The 17,961-nt window shown below is 43.6% G+C and overlaps 1 protein-coding gene across 1 annotated transcript in view; it reads right to left on the reverse strand.

Annotated features, from left to right (window-relative positions):
• ZZEF1 (zinc finger ZZ-type and EF-hand domain containing 1) overlaps nucleotides 1-17,961 on the reverse strand; it is a 499,621-nt gene that overhangs the window by 415,654 nt on the left and 66,006 nt on the right. The window contains exons 5-6 of the mRNA XM_082244777.1: nucleotides 15,743-15,942; nucleotides 1,133-1,343 (exon numbers count right to left, since the gene is read on the reverse strand). Coding sequence (XP_082100903.1) covers nucleotides 1,133-1,343; nucleotides 15,743-15,942 — 411 coding nt within the window. The remainder of the gene's footprint in view (nucleotides 1-1,132; nucleotides 1,344-15,742; nucleotides 15,943-17,961) is intronic.

Raw genomic sequence — 17,961 nt, forward strand, 5'->3', positions numbered from 1 at the left:
AGACAATATTACGGCCATGGCCTACATCATTGTCAAGGGGGCACCAGATATCATGCAGCCTTGGAAAAAGCATTTGAGATAATCTCATGGTTGGATACTCACTAGCCAGCAATCAGGAAAGCGGATTACCTCAGCTGTCACTGCCTGGATCAAGGCAGCTTGATCTTCAACTTGATCCTAGATGTGAACCTTTGTGGCCAGAACCAAGGATTCCCAATGCTAGCATCAGATGCCTTGATAATCCCCTGGTCTCAGTTCAGACTAATCTATGCCTTCTCTTAGTGCCATTGCTACCTCATTTGCTCCACAAGATATAGCAAGGAAAAATGATGGAGATTCTCATTGTTTCAAACTGGCCCACAACAATCTGGTACACAGACACACTCAAGACTACTACAAGATAAACCCAGGACTCTTCCAAACATGCCAGATCCACTGTCTCAGGATTCTCTGTTCCATTCTGCTTTTTTTGTTTTTTTTTTTAAGTCTCTAGCTTTCATGGCTTGGCTGTTGAACAGGTCTCAAAGATTGAGGGGTACCTGAATCATTCCTACCTTGCTAAAGGCTACAAAAGCCATTTCTAGGAAGATCTACTATCATACATGAAAAGCCTTCTTGGCCTGGACTGATCACAGCAATTCTATCCCAGAGATTACACAGGCTCTCCCATTTTGGGTCTTCCTGCATTCAAGTCTTGACCAGAACTGTGCCTTAAGCACTCTGACAGGACAGGTTTGGCCTTATGCATTTTATTTCAAATGATTTAACTCCAATTCCATATTTTGAAGTACAGTCCAGGACACCTTCCCTTCTACTCCTTGGTTACTCTGCATTAACTGCTACAAAACTAAGGACTCATGAGTAGGGCTATAGGGGAGGTACTCAGAGCATATTCTGAAAAGCTTGCCAGTGTCCAATCGCCTGAAGGTATGAGCTTATAATCCAGAGTCTATGAATACGCAGCCTGGGTTCCGTACTCCAAGATGTGGAATTTACAGGGAAGTCAAAATTTGTCTTTTTGTGGCTAGTATCATTGCCCGTACTTTGTTTTTTAAATGAAAGACGATAATAAAAATAAAATAATCTAAGTAAATTTGACAGTACAATAACTTAGACAAGCATTGCTACATACTGTGTGTGCTGCTGAACAGCCTGTGCAAGTGCTGGATTGCTTTCCATGGAAGTAGTGACAAGCGATGTCAGCAGAGAAAGATACCATATAGCTGAAGCGTCAGATATAGATACTACAGACTTTTTTATCTTCTGGTAGCCAACAGCGCGGAGGCCATGTATCCTTGTATCACAGCCATCACTCAAACAGCGCTTGATGTTTATCTGGACATCTTTAGAGAATCAAAAAAAAAAAATTATACTTTGTTATTCAGTCACATATATCCTTTATTCCATTACAACAAGTTTTACAACTCAAGTGTAAAACTAAATAACGTAAATTGCTTACAAAGAATACAATGAAATTCAAGATATTAGAACAATAATACATTAAACCTCAAATGTCCATGGGGTTAAAGTGATACTAAACCTAAAAACTGGACTTTTGTCTTACCTTAAAATCCTTTTCTCTGATGTTCAGTCACGGACACAGCTCTATATCTTCTTGACCCTTAGGTTTATGCTGCCTCCTACAGGAGTCGGACACCAAGCGGAAAAATGTTTGACTACGCCTATAGGGCGGTCCCAGGCGGTACACACCCACTTCCTGCTATAAGACTTCAGGTTTGTAACAAGCAGTGTCAGAAGAACATATAAACCAACTCAGAGGGGCGGGTGCTGTGTTCGTCAATGAACATCAGAGAAAAGGTATTTACAGTAAGACAAAAATCCAGTTTTCGCTTTCGTTCATTGACAGACACAGACAGCTCCATATCTTCTTGACCCTTGGGACGTCCCAAAGCAGTGTCAACATGAGTGGTGGGAAGAACACAGCAATAAACATACTTCCCAAAGGCTAATGGTAGCCAACCAGGTAGAACAGGAGCTCTACCAGGAACAACTGGAGCTCACATGACAAAAAAAAAAACAATACACTCTTAACGAGGACTAATCTTCTCCAACAGTAGCCTGCAAAACCTAGCGGTCAAAGGCAGCATCCACAGATGCCAACACATCCACCTTATAAAATTTAGTGAAAGTGTGCACAGACGACCAGGTGGCCGACCTGCAAAGCTACACCATTGTCGCCTGATGATGAAAGGCTCAAGAGGCACTAAGCACCCACGTAGAATGTGGGGAACAGGGAAAGGAGAATCCAGACCCTTAATGGAGTATGCCTGCACCACCATCTGCCTGATCCATCTGGAAATGGTGGCAGCAGACGCGGCCAGCCCCTTACGGGGTCCATCCATAAGGACAAAAAGGGAATCGGATTTTCGGAACAACTCAATTGCCGCCAGGTACATCCTGATTGCCTTACATTCTTTGGATGTGGTTTGGGCAATCTTTTTAGTGTGCTTAGGCTTAGGACACAAGGAAGGACACACAATGTCTCCAATTAAAATGGGAACCAGAGACGACCTTAGGAAGGAAGGAAGGACTGGCAGCGACGTAGCACCAATTTGTCTCTGTGAACCACCAGGTAAGGTGAACAACAAGACAAAGCAGCCAACTCCGACACCCAACGCGCAGAAGTATTAGCCACCAAGAAAGCTACCATCTGTGACAAAGTAAGCAGAGGAAGGTCATGAATATTTTTAAAAGGCAGTTTCTGAAGAACCGACAGCACCAAATTTAGGTCCCACAGAGGTAACAGAGACCTCACTGGGAATCAAGGAATTTGTGGCCAATGCAAGCTAAAAGAAAAAAATCGCCAGGGCCAAAATCCGCCCTTTGATGGCACCAAAGGCCAAACACTGATCTACACCTTGATGGAGAAACTTCAAGACACCGAAAAGGAACGGGGGGAAACCCCTCCTGAGACTCAAACCAAGCAATGAACACCCTCCAGACTCAATGATAAATCTTCCTAGAAGTAGATTTTCTAGCTTTTAACACCGTAGGAATCACAGATTCAGACACCCCTCTATTCTTCAGCACCTGGCTTTCAACAGCCAAGCCGTTAAAGCCAGAGACTGTAATTCAGGATGGAAGATCCACCCTTGCGCTAAACGATGTTCTCTGAGAGGGACTAGCTGTGCCAGGTTTACGTACCAAGACCTGCGAGGCCAGTCCGGGGCCACTAGGATGACCGGAATCCCTTCTGCCTCGATTCTTTGCAGGAGTCTTGGCAGAAGAGTTATCGCATGAAATGCGTATATCAGACGATACTGGCCCCAAGGGTCCACCAGAGCGTCTGTGGCATTGGCCAGAGGGTCCAGAGACCTTGCTTTGAACCTCTGCACCTTCCTGTTGAGATGAGAGGCCAACAAGTCCACATCGGGAGTCCCCAACCGGAGACACAGTTGATGAAACAACTCCGAGTGGAGAGACCATTCTCCCTGCTCCTAGGGCACTTTTGGTACCCCCTTGATTGATATATGCCATGGCCGTGGCATTGTCCAATTAAATCCTTACGCCTGCAGACGATCCGTCCCCATTGGGTTAGGCAAAGCCTGATTGCCCGAATTTCCAGGATATTGATCGGCAGGCTGGACTCCAGAACCCAAACCCCCTGAGCACAACCCGTGCCCAAGACACCTTCCCACCCGGACAGGCTGGCATCCGTGGTGACCACCGTTCAGTACAGGGGGAGAAAGGATTTTCCCTTTTGAAGCATAGAGAGCGAAGCCACCAGATCAGGGACCCTCTCCTACCCCGGCTTAATGGGATCAGATTGTCTAGAGATTGTGGATTCTCGATACATTTGGCAAGAATCTCCTTTTGCTGAGATCTGGTGGGGAACTGAGCAAACGGAATCGCCTCAAAAAGGTGGAGACCATCAGGCCCAGCACTTGCATGCAAGTCCTGAAAGATGACCGCCGGTTGGACAACCAGAGCCAAATCGCATCCTGCAACTTCTGGAGTTTCACCTACGGTAGAAACACTCGGGTAGTCCAGTTTTGTGGGCAGAACCAGAGCAGATTTTTGGAAATTCAGTTTCCATACAAACTCTTGCAAAGTTCGCACCGAAATGTCCGGATTGTCTTTTGGGGCATTTGGCGACTCTGCTTGCAGAAGGAGGTCGTCCAGGTACCCCAGTCCCGCTATCCCCTTTTCCCATTGCAGTGCCAAAACTTTGGTGAACACCCGAGGAGCCAAGGCGAGACCAAAGAGTAATGCTACGAATTGATAGTGCTCCTCGCCCAGGGCAAAGCGAAGGAAACACTGATGCCCGACATATATTGGGATATGTGTATATGTAATAAGTGCGCTTTTTCTATTGTGATTATTAATAAATAAAATTATCAATAATAATTTTCAATATTAAACAATATCAGATGGTGAAAACTGTGTAAAACAAACAAAACACAAAATACATGTGAATGAAAGTATAAATCAATAAATGAATTATAAAAGTCCAATTCCATGTATCTTCTTTCAAAGTGATGATAGTGATGAAAGGTGAGAGAATCAAAACAAATGAATAGGGATTGTGATATCCCCCCACCAGGTGAATTTCCTCCTTACCCGGCGGAAAAAAAGGTAGGAGCCTTAGATGTATCCAATTTTTCCCATTGCTTATATAATGTAATCCACCTTTAATATAGTGACAACTCCACTGTGTAAAGGTAATGGCCTCTTACCATAGAAAAGACCTTTTGCGTTTGTGGTACAGTAGTTCTGAACTATTAAGTCAATGGCATACTGGTCAAAGATAACATGATTTTCATGAGAAATTGTGTTGCATGAATGTTTCACAAAATGATTTTTAGAATTCCAGCATGTTGTATTTTACTACACTTCTACCCATATATTATAGATTGGTGAAGCTCCTTAATTATTGTTTATTGTGTGTGCCAGCATCAAATACAACAGAACCAAAAAAAAAATGTCTCATTTGAAAACCATTAGCATCAGATATGTCCATGAAGGTTCTCTCTTACCCAGGTAATGCTGCAGTTCGTAACCGCTCATCACAAATAGTAGGACTTGATCTGTAATGTTGAAAATATTTCACCACTCATCCAAGTAGCTTTGTTAGCTCAAATGAGGGTCAGGAACATACTCCAGCATTTATAGCTACATGGGTAATCAGTAACCCTAATTAAATTACCCTGGAACGTATCAAAACAGATGTTGATAGTCCAAAAACATGATGGGATTTGTTAAAGTTTGTGAAACCAGACAATTAAAATATGTTACAATCACCATGGTACCATGATGTCTGACACATGTGTAACTTGTTTAAGTTACATAGCTGAAGGTCTGATTTGTAAAGAGCAAAAGCATGTGTAGGTAGGAAGAAGAATAAAGAGACTTTCTCGGTAACCCCCCCCCCCAAAGAATGATTCCACAACATTAATATTTCTGAGTATTATGAAAACATACATGTTTAAACCAACAAGTAATTAAAAACATGTACACACACTGCACCTGCTCAAAAGACTCCCATATAGATGTTACCTATCCCCATGCAACATGAACATACAGCTATAAAAACTAGCTTTGACGTTAGACAATGTGTTAACAAATGAGCATCAGAAAGATGCGTGTAGACAAACGCATTGGAGACATTTCCACATTTGTAGTTCCTCTACACGTTTCACATCAGAAGGTCTTTTCCTCAGGCAGGTGTGGAGGTCACAATTTATATATAAAAGTAATCAAATAAAAAAAATACAACAAGAAGCTATGATGGCTGGTTACCTGTAACCGGAGTTAACCATATCTTCACTTATCCTGAGTTCAGATACCTTAGCTTAGTGATGGTATTTGTGAGGCATAACAACAATGCGTTTATAATACACCATCTTTTAATACTCTCATAACTTCCTGTTATTGTATTTTTCGTTTATTTCTTTTCATAGATTGTCGGGGTTATTGGGGGTTGATTAAAATAATAATAGGTAAAAAGAAAAATGATTTTAAAAGCCATGTATATTTCGTATTATGCATAAGAGATTTTGAACAGGATGGCGTCCATCTTGTTTTTAAGGTGAAACAAAGTTCATATATACTTGTTAAACAAAATGTCTCTCACAGGCTTACAAAGGGTCTATGGTTTCAACAGAGATCTTTGTATTTCTATGTAATCGTAAATAAGATCCCTTTTGACATCTCGATCAGATAAAACTTAGTCAGTCTGACGCTATGTTAAAAGGGGTGATATCTCAGTCTGTCTATAAGTATTTAACAATAGACAATGGCTCCGTGTTTCTCATCAAACATTTAAAGATGAACTATATAAGTTTTTTTAAAGGTACATCATTATATGTGAGACGATATTAGCCATAATTATGTTATTATATTATGTAAGGCATATACATATATATTTAGGAATATTGTATCACGTTTTAGGTTTATATTCTCATAGTAGTATCTTGCTTAGACTTAAAACTAAAGTGAAATGAATTACTTCATGTTAAGGCATGTGGTAGGAGTGTTTATATAAGAATTGCTTTTGGCTAGTTTAGTGCTCAAGGTGTCGTAAATATTCCCAAACCTAGACTATGTCTGACAGCCCTATGTCACAATCCAAATAAGTAATGGCTATTCACTAGCTAGAGGTCAAGAGGTCATGAGATAAGAAGGATGGGTAATTGTTTCAAATTATGTTAAATACAAAATCTAATGAACGGTACGATACTGCCCTCTGGAGGCGAAATACCAGGTGCAGTCTTGAGATAATTTGAGATATTTCAATATAAAAATATTATATTGTGTTAAATAATATAATTATTAAAATGGCATTACCTGCCAAGATGAATAATGGAAATACAGGTGGACATTTATGTATGTACTGATAGTCTGGACAAAGTTTTATGTTGTGTTATATGATTAATCTCACATATAGAGGAATCATCCTTAATTTTATTAGACCAAGTATGGGGTTAATTATCAAAAGGGGTGTGTCTCTGACCTCACTAGTTTAGGTATAGAATATCCCATCCAATAGGGATAATGTTTCATCCCTCTGGGTTTTACTTATGGTAATTTTTATAGCTCTTTGTTCTTACCATATAAAAGACCAACCCAGATGAGAGAGAGAACACTTGACACTACTGACAACACACCTCACACTTACACCACACACGCTATTACATTTTTCAATAGACTCATCCAGACATACTCCCTGATCCACATCATTCATCTGAAACTTGAAGGGAATCCACCATCTTAAGAAAGGCATCCATCTTAGGACTCTGGTAACACCATCTTAAGTGTGGTAATTATGCCTTGCTGTATTATTTGATTTTATTCAACAATTGTTTATTCTTTCCTTATATGTTTTATATTGCATATTTAAGGGTAATAAGATTACAATCCCAGCCGTATAAGCCATGGTATATTTTTCTCTAAAAAGCTGATTTTTGTTTTTATACATTTTTATTAATATCAGATTCAGTGCATTATTTGCAATTTTAAGTCTTCCGTTTTGCATGGCTTATTCTCATTCCTTCTGCAGTGGAATGACTTTGGGCCGTGTGATTCGCAGACCATTGTAGTCTGTTTATATAGAACATTAATTTATGGCTTATACTATACCTGGGAAGAAATGGTAATCTTGCTTTAGTTTTACTTTCACTTTGTTTTATTTCACTTTGTTTTAGTTTCACTTTCATTATTGAGCTAAACATCACATTGCATTGATTATTTGAAGTTAGTATTTTTGTTGTAGAGTTATCTTTTTGTGTCACTTCTTGTTTGATCATATATTGTGTTTGCATGTCTTGAGAATAAATATTTTTATATATATTCCACGCTGTAGACTGTACTCACTAAGATTGGTATATGCTTTTAAAAAGAAATTAATCAATTAAAAAGAATTCACGACATTGATTTATGGCAATAGGTGAAGACTCTCCTTTTTCACAGATCTTTGCTTACTAACCATAAATAAATACACTGCTATATTCAGAGCAGTATAAATATTCTGACATAATTAAGTACGAGCGCAAGATATTTATTATTAAATATTCTTACAAGATATTGTGAACTCCACACCTACTGAGGAAGCTGCCTTGTGCAGTGAAACATGTAGATGAACTACAAATGTGGAATAATCTCCAAGACGTTTGTTTATATGCATCTTTCTTATATTGTTAATTTGTTGAGACATTGTCTAAAGTCAAAGTTGGTTTGAATGGCTGTATGTTCATATTGCATTGGCACAAGTCACAACTGTATAGGAGTCTTTTGAGGCACAATGTGTTTTTTTTTTTTTTTTTTTTTTTTTTTTTAAATCCAGGGCTTGACAAATTTGCTTTGAATCTAGGAGCCAGCTAAAAAAGTTAGGAGCCAGGGTTTTTTCTTCTAAACTGGCATGGCTTTGTTTTCAGGGACAGAGATGGTCAATCGTTGATCTCTAAATGGGGTTGCTGATAAAAGGGGACTCTGATATAATGGGGGGGGGGTTGCTAATATGAAGAGACTCTGATCTAACGGGGGGGGTGTCTCTTTAATTTAATTGGGGGGGGCTTTAAGGACGGTGCTAATATAAAGAAACTCTGATTTAATTTTGTGGGGGTCTCCAAGAGGGGGCGCCAACATAAAGCAACGCCAATCCAATTTGAGGGGGGGGGTATCTTTACTCTCCATTTCTGTTCCTCTTGTACATTGTGCTTAAAATAAAAAAAATGAATAATTCAACAGAGGAGCAGAAATAGAGAAAACTCTAAAGTGGGCTGTAACAGAGGCAAGACGACAATAGCATGTCAGTGTATGAGTTTGTTTGTGGGGATATTTTTCCAATGGGGTGCACAAAAGATTTAGGAAGCCAGAAAATGTCCAGACAAACTGTAATTAAAAAGGAAATTATTCCTTTTTGGTGGACTAATCTTTTTACTAAAAGGATATCTAAAAGAGACCAGTGGACACCTACAACAAAACTTAGCTAAAAGAGCTGACTACTTGCAGCAGTGTTTTTCTCTATAAGAGATGAAACCTCTTTTATGCAATGTAAATCTAATATTTTTTCATGCCAAGTACTTAAAAAAAAAAAATTGGATTTTTGACTTACCGTAAAATCCATTTCTCTAATGTTCATTGACAGACACAGCTCCTGATATTTATAACCATTGGGTTATACTGCCCCGTACAGGAAGAGGACACTAGGCAGAAAATAATTCTGACTACACTCATGGGCAGTCCCAGGGGGTATACTCCCTCTCTCTGCTATAGCCACTCAATTGTGTTACAAACAGTGTCAGGAGAATTATAACTCAATAGAGGGGTGTGTCACGATAAGGGGTCAGGCTCGAAGACCAGTAGCTATAGCAGTGGAAGCTCACACAGGAACCAGCAGGATAGGAACAAAGGCAGTTCACCCTGGCAGGTGACAGAGGCTCACCTGAGGTACGGAATCTAAGTATTAACCAGTCTTCACCAGCGCTCCTGATGGTGGAGATGGATTTTGCTGCGTGTTAGTTCCAGGTCGCAGTCCTCAGGATCGCCCCACCAGGAGGTGAGCAAGCTAGGGTCCAGTAGCATAGGGATCAAGCAGAAGCATAGTCAAGGAGAAGTCAAAGGTCAGTAACAAGTAGTTGCAGGTTGGGTTTAAGCAGAAGCGTAGTTGAAGAACAAGCCAAATTTCCATAACGGATGATAGTGAAGATACGGACAGAAGCAGGAGAGACAAGCGAGATATTGGCTGGTGAAGGCACAATATTCTGGCAACCAGGAAGTGCAGAGACATGGCTTAAATCCAGAAGCTTATGGGAGGAGCAAAGGGTTCAAGGTTCAAGGCAATTAGGATTCACAGCAGGATCCTTCAAGGATTCGTCCAGGTAACTGGCAAACATTCCAGGTGGCTCAGCGAGTAGAGTCATTGCCAGAGACAGTGGAGGTCCCAGGTTCAAGCCTGGGTTCTGACAGGGTGGGTGCTGTGTCTGTCAATGAACATCAGAGAAATGGATTTTACAGTAAGTCAAAAATCCCATTTTCTCTTTCGTTCATTGACGGACACAGCTCCCGATATTCAAAACCATTGAGACGTCCCAAAACAGTGTTAAACATGAGGTGTGGGAACAAAAAAATCCCCAAGGTTAAACATTAGCCCACCAGGCAACAGGAGCTCAACCAAAAAAATGGAGCCCACCTGAAAAAAAAAAAAAAAAAACAAACAGCACACCCTCAAAGAGGATCAGGTCCTCTTAAACAGCAGCCTGCAAAACTTTGCGGCCAAAAGTAGTTTTCACAGATGCCCACACATTCACTTTATAAAACTATGTAAAAGCGTGCACCGGCGACCAGGTGACCGACTTGCAAACCTATGACACTGATGCCTGAGGCACTAAGATCCCTAGTAGAATGTGCCTTGACAAGGAAAGGAGGAACCTGACCCCTGATGGAATACCACCGTCTGTGTGATCCATCTGGAAATGGTCGCAGAGGAAGTGGACAACCCTTTTCGAGGTCCATCCGTGAGCACAAAGAGTCTGACTTCCTGAAAGACTCACATCCAATGCATTCAAGGCAATTTCCTTTGGATGTTTAGGCCTGGGTCAAAGGGAAGGCAACGCACTGTCTGCATTCAAAGGAAAATCAGAGACAATCTTTGGAAGGAACGACGGACAGGGGCGAAGAACCACTTTATTCCTGTGAATCACCAGGTAAGATGGACAGGATAATGCCGCCAGTTCAGACACCATGCATGCAGCGGTGATAACGACTAAAAAGGCAACCTTCTGGGACAGAGTAAGTAGGGGAATCTCCCGAATATTTTCAAAGGGAGGCTTCTGTAGAGCTGAAAGCACCAAAACGTAAGATCCCAAGGTGGCAACGAAGCCTGCACTGGAGGAACTAAATATTGGACACCCTAAAGAAAGGTACGCACCAGGGAGTGTGTGGCCAAAGGTCATTGGAAGAAGACCGCCAAAGCTGACACCTGGCCCTTAATGATACACAAAGCCAATTTCTGTTCAACCCACTGTTGAAGAAAGGTCAAGATCTGAGCAACCGAGAAGGAGCGAGGAACAAGAGACACTCACCACGCAACGTACGTCTTCCGTGTAGGATGGCAGATCTTCCTAGAGGTAGATTTCCTAGCTTTCAACAGTGTAGGAATCACGGACTCAGATAAACCCCTATCCTTCAGCACCTGGCATTCAACAGCCAAGCCGTCAAGGCCAGCGACTGTAAAGCAGGATGGAAGATTGGTCCTTGGGACAGCGAATGCTCCCCAAGAGGAAACTGCGAAAGAACGTCAGCGACCAGCCGCACTAGATTGGCGTACAAAGCCCAGCAAGGCCAGTTCGGAGCCACTAAGATGACTGGAATCCCTTCTGCCTCCATCCTGCATAGAAATCTTTGCAGAAGCTTGAGAGGAGGGAAGGCATAAATCAGAGGATACTGACCCCACGGGGCAACCAGCCCGTCTGCGGCATCCAAAAGAGGATCCCTTGACCAAGCCACAAACCTGTGCACCTTTCTGTTGAGCAGAGACACCAACAGATCCAATTCGGGGGTGCCCCACTAGAGACACAGCTGATGAAACGCCTCCGGATGAAGGGACGAAAGAGGTAATCCGCCTGCCTATTTTCCACCCCAGGAATGTGTAAGGCAGAGAGGGCTGGAACAAACCGTTCTGCCCAACTTAGAATGCCGGCTGCCTCCAGAGCCACCAGGACACTTCTTGTGCCCCCTAGGTGATTGACATAAGCCACAGCCGTGGCATTGTCCGTTCGAATGTGCACTGGAAAACCCTGAAGACGATCCATCCAATGATACAGACACAGTCTGATCACTCAGAGTTCCAAGACATCGATTAGGAGTCTAGACTGTTCCAGCATCGAGATCCCCTGAGCAAAATGCTTGCCGAGGAAAACCCCAGCTGGACAGGCTGGCATCCGTGGTGACCACTGTCCAATACAAGGGGAGGAAGAATTTCCCAGCCAAAGCACCAGAGAATGAATCCATCATATCCGGGACTCCTTCTTGCCCTGACTCAGCCGGATCGGATTGTCCATAGACTGCAGAGTCTTGTCCCACTTGGTCAGAATTTCGCTTTGCAGGGACCTCGTATGGAACTGTGCAAAACGGAACCGCATCAAAAGTAGACACCGCCAGGCCCAGCACCCGCATGCAAGTCCAGAGGGATAACCATTTGTTGGACAGCAGAAGTCAAATTACAGCCTGTATTTTCTAGAGTTTGTCCAGAGGAAGGAGCACTCTGGCTAAGGACGAGTCCAGAGTAAGGCCCAGATAGTCCAACTTTGTGGACAAAACCAAAGTAGACCAAGTAGAATCCAGCCAAACTCCCGCAGAGTTCGTATTGTGATGTCCAGGTTCTCCACCAGAGCAGAGAGAGACTCCGCTTGCTGAAGGAGATCGTCCAAGTAGCCCAGGACCACGATTCACTGTTGGCATAGCAAAGCTAGCACCGGGGCTAAAACTTTTGAGAAGACCCGAGGAGCAGATGCAATACCAAAGGGTAACACCACAAGCTGATAATGCTTCTCTCCCACAGCAAAGCAAATGGACTACATTCTGAACTTCTGTACCTGCACAAAGCAGTTAACCACCTTGAGGTCCAGGATTGGACGCACTTTGCCTTTCTTTCTAGGAACGGTCAAACAGGTTTGAGTAAAAAAAACCTGAAAACGTTCCGGGGTTGAAACTGAGACAATCACCCCTTGAAGGAACAGGTCTTGTACCGCCCCAAAAAGGCCCTGTAAGCGGTCTGGGGACAGGTGCAAGTTGGAAGGAAAAAACCTTGCCAGGGGACAAGAGTGAAACTCGATCTTGTAGCCGGACCAAATGACCTTGTGGATCCACTTGTCTTGCACCCGGGAAGTCCATGAGTCTGGAAACCAGCGAAGACATCCCCCCCCATCCCCGATGCGGGTGAGGGCACACCTTCATGCAGAAGAAGCCTTGTTCCTGGGTCTGGAGAAGCCCGATCTTGGCTTGCCAGACCAGGTTCATTTGGACCCTCCAGAAGAGGCCCTGAAAGGCTTCGGCCCTTGTCAGTCAACCCTGAGGGATGAAAAAAACTAGGAAGAAGGCCAACGTCTACAACGAGGTTACTTGCCCTTAGTAGCCAGCGGACGAAAAGTACTCTTCCCCCCCTATGAGACTTTGAATGATGTCATCCAGTGTAGCTCCAAACAGGCAATCTCCTTGAAAAGGAAGATCAGTCAAGGCCTTTTTTGAAGTCTGATCCACAAACCAGCATTTGAGCCAAAAAACACGCCGAAGGACCACTGCCAAAACAGAGGCGAGCCATCAGGGGAGGCGCATCCAAATAGGCATCACAGATAAACTGTAGCCCCTGGACCAGCTGGTCTGCCCGCTCGGTAAGGGCAGGGGGGAGCAGTTCCCCCTCCAGGTCGCGATGTAGAAGCTTAGCCCACTCGGTCAGAGTTTGCGACACTAGGGTAATGGTGAATACTGGCCTCATTGTCGAACCAGCCAGAGTGTACATAGTGGGGGCCACAGCCTCTGCCTCCTGGTCAGCCAGATCCTTAAAGGCCGGGGACTCTTCAACCGGACTCATGGTTGCCTTTTTTAATCTGGAAACCGGAGGATCCACCACCAGTGGCACAGAAGAAGGGACTACTAATAGGGGCAACGCCTAGTAAAGCGCTTAGGGACCCCACGGGGACGGTTTAGTCGTTCCCAACTCTTTAGCACCAATTCTGTTAAAATAAGCAGGGAAAGGAAACACCTTTGCCGCTATGGATGGCTTGTGAGAGCCAAAGTGCACCTGCGCCTCCGTCGCGTCCTCTATCTTCAGAGTCTCACGCACAGACAGTGCATCCACTAGCCCCTTTTCTTGCGCAGTCACATACATGGAGGAATCATCCTCAATTTTAGAGGATTCCAGGCACGTGGTTGCAAACCCAGCTGGGTGACCCACGTCCGTTGCAGCTTTAGGATCAGAGGAGGCAGGGGAAGGCGGGGGGCACATTTTGCTAGCCCGTCGCCCGCAAGCCATCTCCACCCGGGACACAAGAGACTCCAGGACCGTTGTCAGTGCATGGATGGATGGTTGGGACCCAGAGGGCCCTGCAGCCTCAGAGAGGTAATCAGGTGGAGAAACGTGCTCCAAAGACTCCATGAGTCACCAGGGGGACCCCAAAAAAAAGCTGCTAAGGGACAACTACCTCAACGCAGGCAGCACCACCCAGTCACCAGGCACGAAGCACCAGATGATCCTCAACAGAGAGGGAGAGGATCCAACCAGACTCACCACCCACAGAAAACAGGCACCTGCAGCCACCAGGAGAATCTGCACTGCACGTGCGGCGTTCAGGAAGTAAAATTATGCAGGAGTCAGCACCACAGGATGAGGAGGGGCTCCCACCGCCAAAATTACTGCCCACAGGGCTCCACCGTCTTGGCCATCGCTATTTCCAATGGCAACTGACAAGAAAATGGCTGCCGGATTACACAGACATGGCCCAGTGTATAGAAACACACAGGCTACAACAAAATGGTGGCACCACAAGGCTTTCAGGGACCCAGGAGGGAGACCAGGCCTCAAGGACAGATCCAGGCAGGACAGGGGGTCCTAGCAGGAGCCTCCATCAGGTACAACCCCCCCTTCGCCAGCAGCACACCCCCCCCCCGGCGCCCATCGCCAATTAGCGCCCTACCTCCATCCTAGGAAAGTGGCCAGACCACCAAAACAGCCGCAGCATGGAGGGGGAGAGGGCAGGATGAGAGACTCGGCGGGGGGGGGTGCCTGGAGGAAGGAGGGGAACCCGGGGGTCCGACCGTCCCAAAGAGGGAATCACGTCCACCCCAAAACCCTCCAGGGGGAAACAGCTACTCCCCATACCAGGAACCAGATGAGCACCGTTTCAGACAGAATCTCTCTCCATCGAAATGGGGGGCTGTCGGCCAGGAGGAACGCTGCAACTCGGGCCGAGACCTCAACCTTTGCGACCTTGCAAGGCATTTAACTCGCAGGCCAGCTTCCGTTCAGTGGGGCTATGTCGCAGCTGACCTAGCGCGGAGCTGAGGTCTGAGCATGCTCGCTAGCCAGACTTGGGTGACCACTGAATGTAGATTATCCAGCCCGTCGCCCAGTCCGGCAGTGGATTGTAGATCTGACAGGAAAAAATCCAGGAGCAAAAAATTTTCTAACAAAAAAAATTTTGCCAGACCCAAGGATCCCAGCAAGAAAATAGTTTTTTTTCTGCCTAGTCAGGAGTAAGAACCTGAAATGCTATAGCAGAGAGAGGGAAGTATACCCCCTGGGACTGCCCATGAGTGTATCCAGAATTCTTTTCTGCCTTGTGTCCTACTTCTGTAAGGGGCAGTTTAACCCAATGGTTATGAATATCAGGAGCTGTGTCCGTCAATGAACAAAAGCAAAAACAGCTCTCTTAGGAGAGGAGATGTCACCATAGAAATGTTAATCAGTACATTTCAATTAAGGTCAACAGAAGACAATTTTTATGTGGTATTCTAAAGCTGCATACATGCTTTATGAATTTCAGCCAGTCCCCAAGGAACTGCCCAACATTCTTACAGTGCACGCAGGCTGAATGAAAATAATCTGTGTATGTCCAGCAAAAGATAGGTGATTATTAAAATAAAAAAAACAAAAAAAAAAATTTTAAAGAAAAGGAGAACACTACCGTTAAATAAAAAGGGGACAGATATATACGTATGAAAGACTGACAGCGTGTTTGCGAGATTTATATTTGAACAATGCGCTTCAGTTACTGGATTGACTCACACATCTGACTTATGTTAGCGTTTTCCAGCAATGTCACATAGCCTGAAATATGGCTGGGAATGTGGACCTCGCGAACCTCCTGTAGGTTGCTTGGATTTCGTCCCACTGCCACTGCCACTTGCTGAGGCATGTAGCTCTGGTCTGCAGAACACACAGCAATGGATAGGTGTCTCAATACAATATCAGCTTTCATTCTTAACCTAAAGGGGAAGAGAAATAGACTGCATTAAGAATATTTGCAAGCAGCACACTGTACTAATTATATTGTTATATGGTTTGGCTGGAAACAGAGACATATATTCAAGTTAAAAAAAAAAAAAAAAAAAAAGTTGATCCACAAGCAGGTTAAAAACAGTTAAAGGGACATCTTCATAAAGAGAAATGTAGAGGCTTGCATAGTTGACCTCCATTAGCAATGTTTGTTTTTCTGACTATCTCTGTATTTATTATTTTCCCACAAGAGTCCCACAAGCACCATAAATCACCAAAAGCAGCTTTTGCATTTCCCTTCATACAGGTTTCTTTTACCATAGTACATTTTTTTTTTTTAATTGAAATGTCTACTGATGTGTGCACTGCCATTGCCAAAATCTCATTCTGAAAATGTCAGCTGCTTGCCTGCCATGATGATCCACTGGTTTTAACACAAAAAGTGCTAAAACATTGCATAAACTGTCGACACTAAATAAGCACCTCAAATGAAAAAAAGAAAGACTAATTTGTCCAGCAAGGGTTGAGACAAACCATTAACACTGGCAGAAGGTGCCTTAATTTATCAGCTTTTATTCATTTATGTAAAACATTTATACCAAAAGAAAAAAAAAAACTGCCTAAAAAGTGTTAATTGGGGTTCAGCTTTAATTTGAAAAGCTGGCCATACATTATATATTTTTTTTTCAATTTCCTTTAGATTTACCTTTTGTGTACTGCAAAAAGATTGTATAATGTATGGCCGGCCTTAGTCAAGTCCATCTAACCCTGCTAGCTAGCGGATCTAAGTGCCGGTTCACACTTCCGCGTGTGCGGCGATCGCATGTAATATCGGAGCGCACTGCGCCTTCATTACATGTGATCGGATGTGCAGTGCGAATTCAGCCATACACTTTGTATGGCTTAATTCGCACTGCACCCACACAAAAGTCGCACATGAGGCATTTTTTCAGCAGCATCAGGATCGGATCGCACAGTGGTTCACACTTGTGCGATCCGATCCGATCCTGTGCGAACTGTCAGATCGCACTGCGATATGCGATCAAATGGGGGTGTCGTTAACATTTCATTGACACCCCCAGCGTATCGCATATGGCAGTGTGAACTGCCAGATGTGCATTTGCGATGCGGGAACAGGCTGCGAATTCGCAGCCTTCCCGCATCGCACAAGTGTGACCCGGCACTAACACTACTCTCTCCCCTAACAATGCAGCTGTCTAAAGGTGTTTCTATTGCTTCAACCATCTAGGATGGGGGCGCTCTAAGTAAATATAAAGGGAAAAAAAATGAATGCAGACACCACATTTAATGATTTGTTAAGCTGCATAACATTACATTTTTATTTTTGTATTTAATACCTCCTTAAATATAGGACCTGGAATACCAATGTCAAGGCTGGCTCCCTACAAGCACAGGTCTCTCCTTCAAACACATGATGGTGCTGTTCATAGAGAAAGTAGTGTCTAAGGCACCAATAAGAAAATACCATTACAAGAGATGCAGGGGTTGCCAGAGCTTCCATATCTACCTTGCTTAACCTCCCCAAAGAGCAGCCATGACTCTCATGCCGATAAATTATTGTGGTAGTCATAGGCAGAGACCGAGAGATACAATATATGCTTAAAATACATATTAAAGCACATGGAAAGGTAAACATTTATTTATAGTTTTATAATAAGGACAGGTTAAAACTCGTACTGGATTGTGGTCTGCATCCTGCTTGGCAAATTTCCTTTTAGTTCCTGTTCTGGAAAATAAAATTTCTACAAAGTGAACAGAATTCCCATGTTCGTGCCGGTTGACACACATATGCGATGTGAGACATCGCATGTGATTTGCACCGCACTGCTATGCAAATCACATGATGTCTGTGCGATGCAAATTCAGCCATACAGATTGCATGAAAAAATAAATTCCCTAAAAAATAATTAAATGTATATTAAATGTATATTATAATGATAGATCGATAAGAGATTATTTATTATAATATACATTTTTTTTTTTTTTTT

This window comes from Pelophylax lessonae, assembly GCF_965119305.1.
Source record: "Pelophylax lessonae genome assembly, chromosome: 2".
NCBI classification, from domain to species: Eukaryota; Metazoa; Chordata; class Amphibia; order Anura; family Ranidae; genus Pelophylax; species Pelophylax lessonae.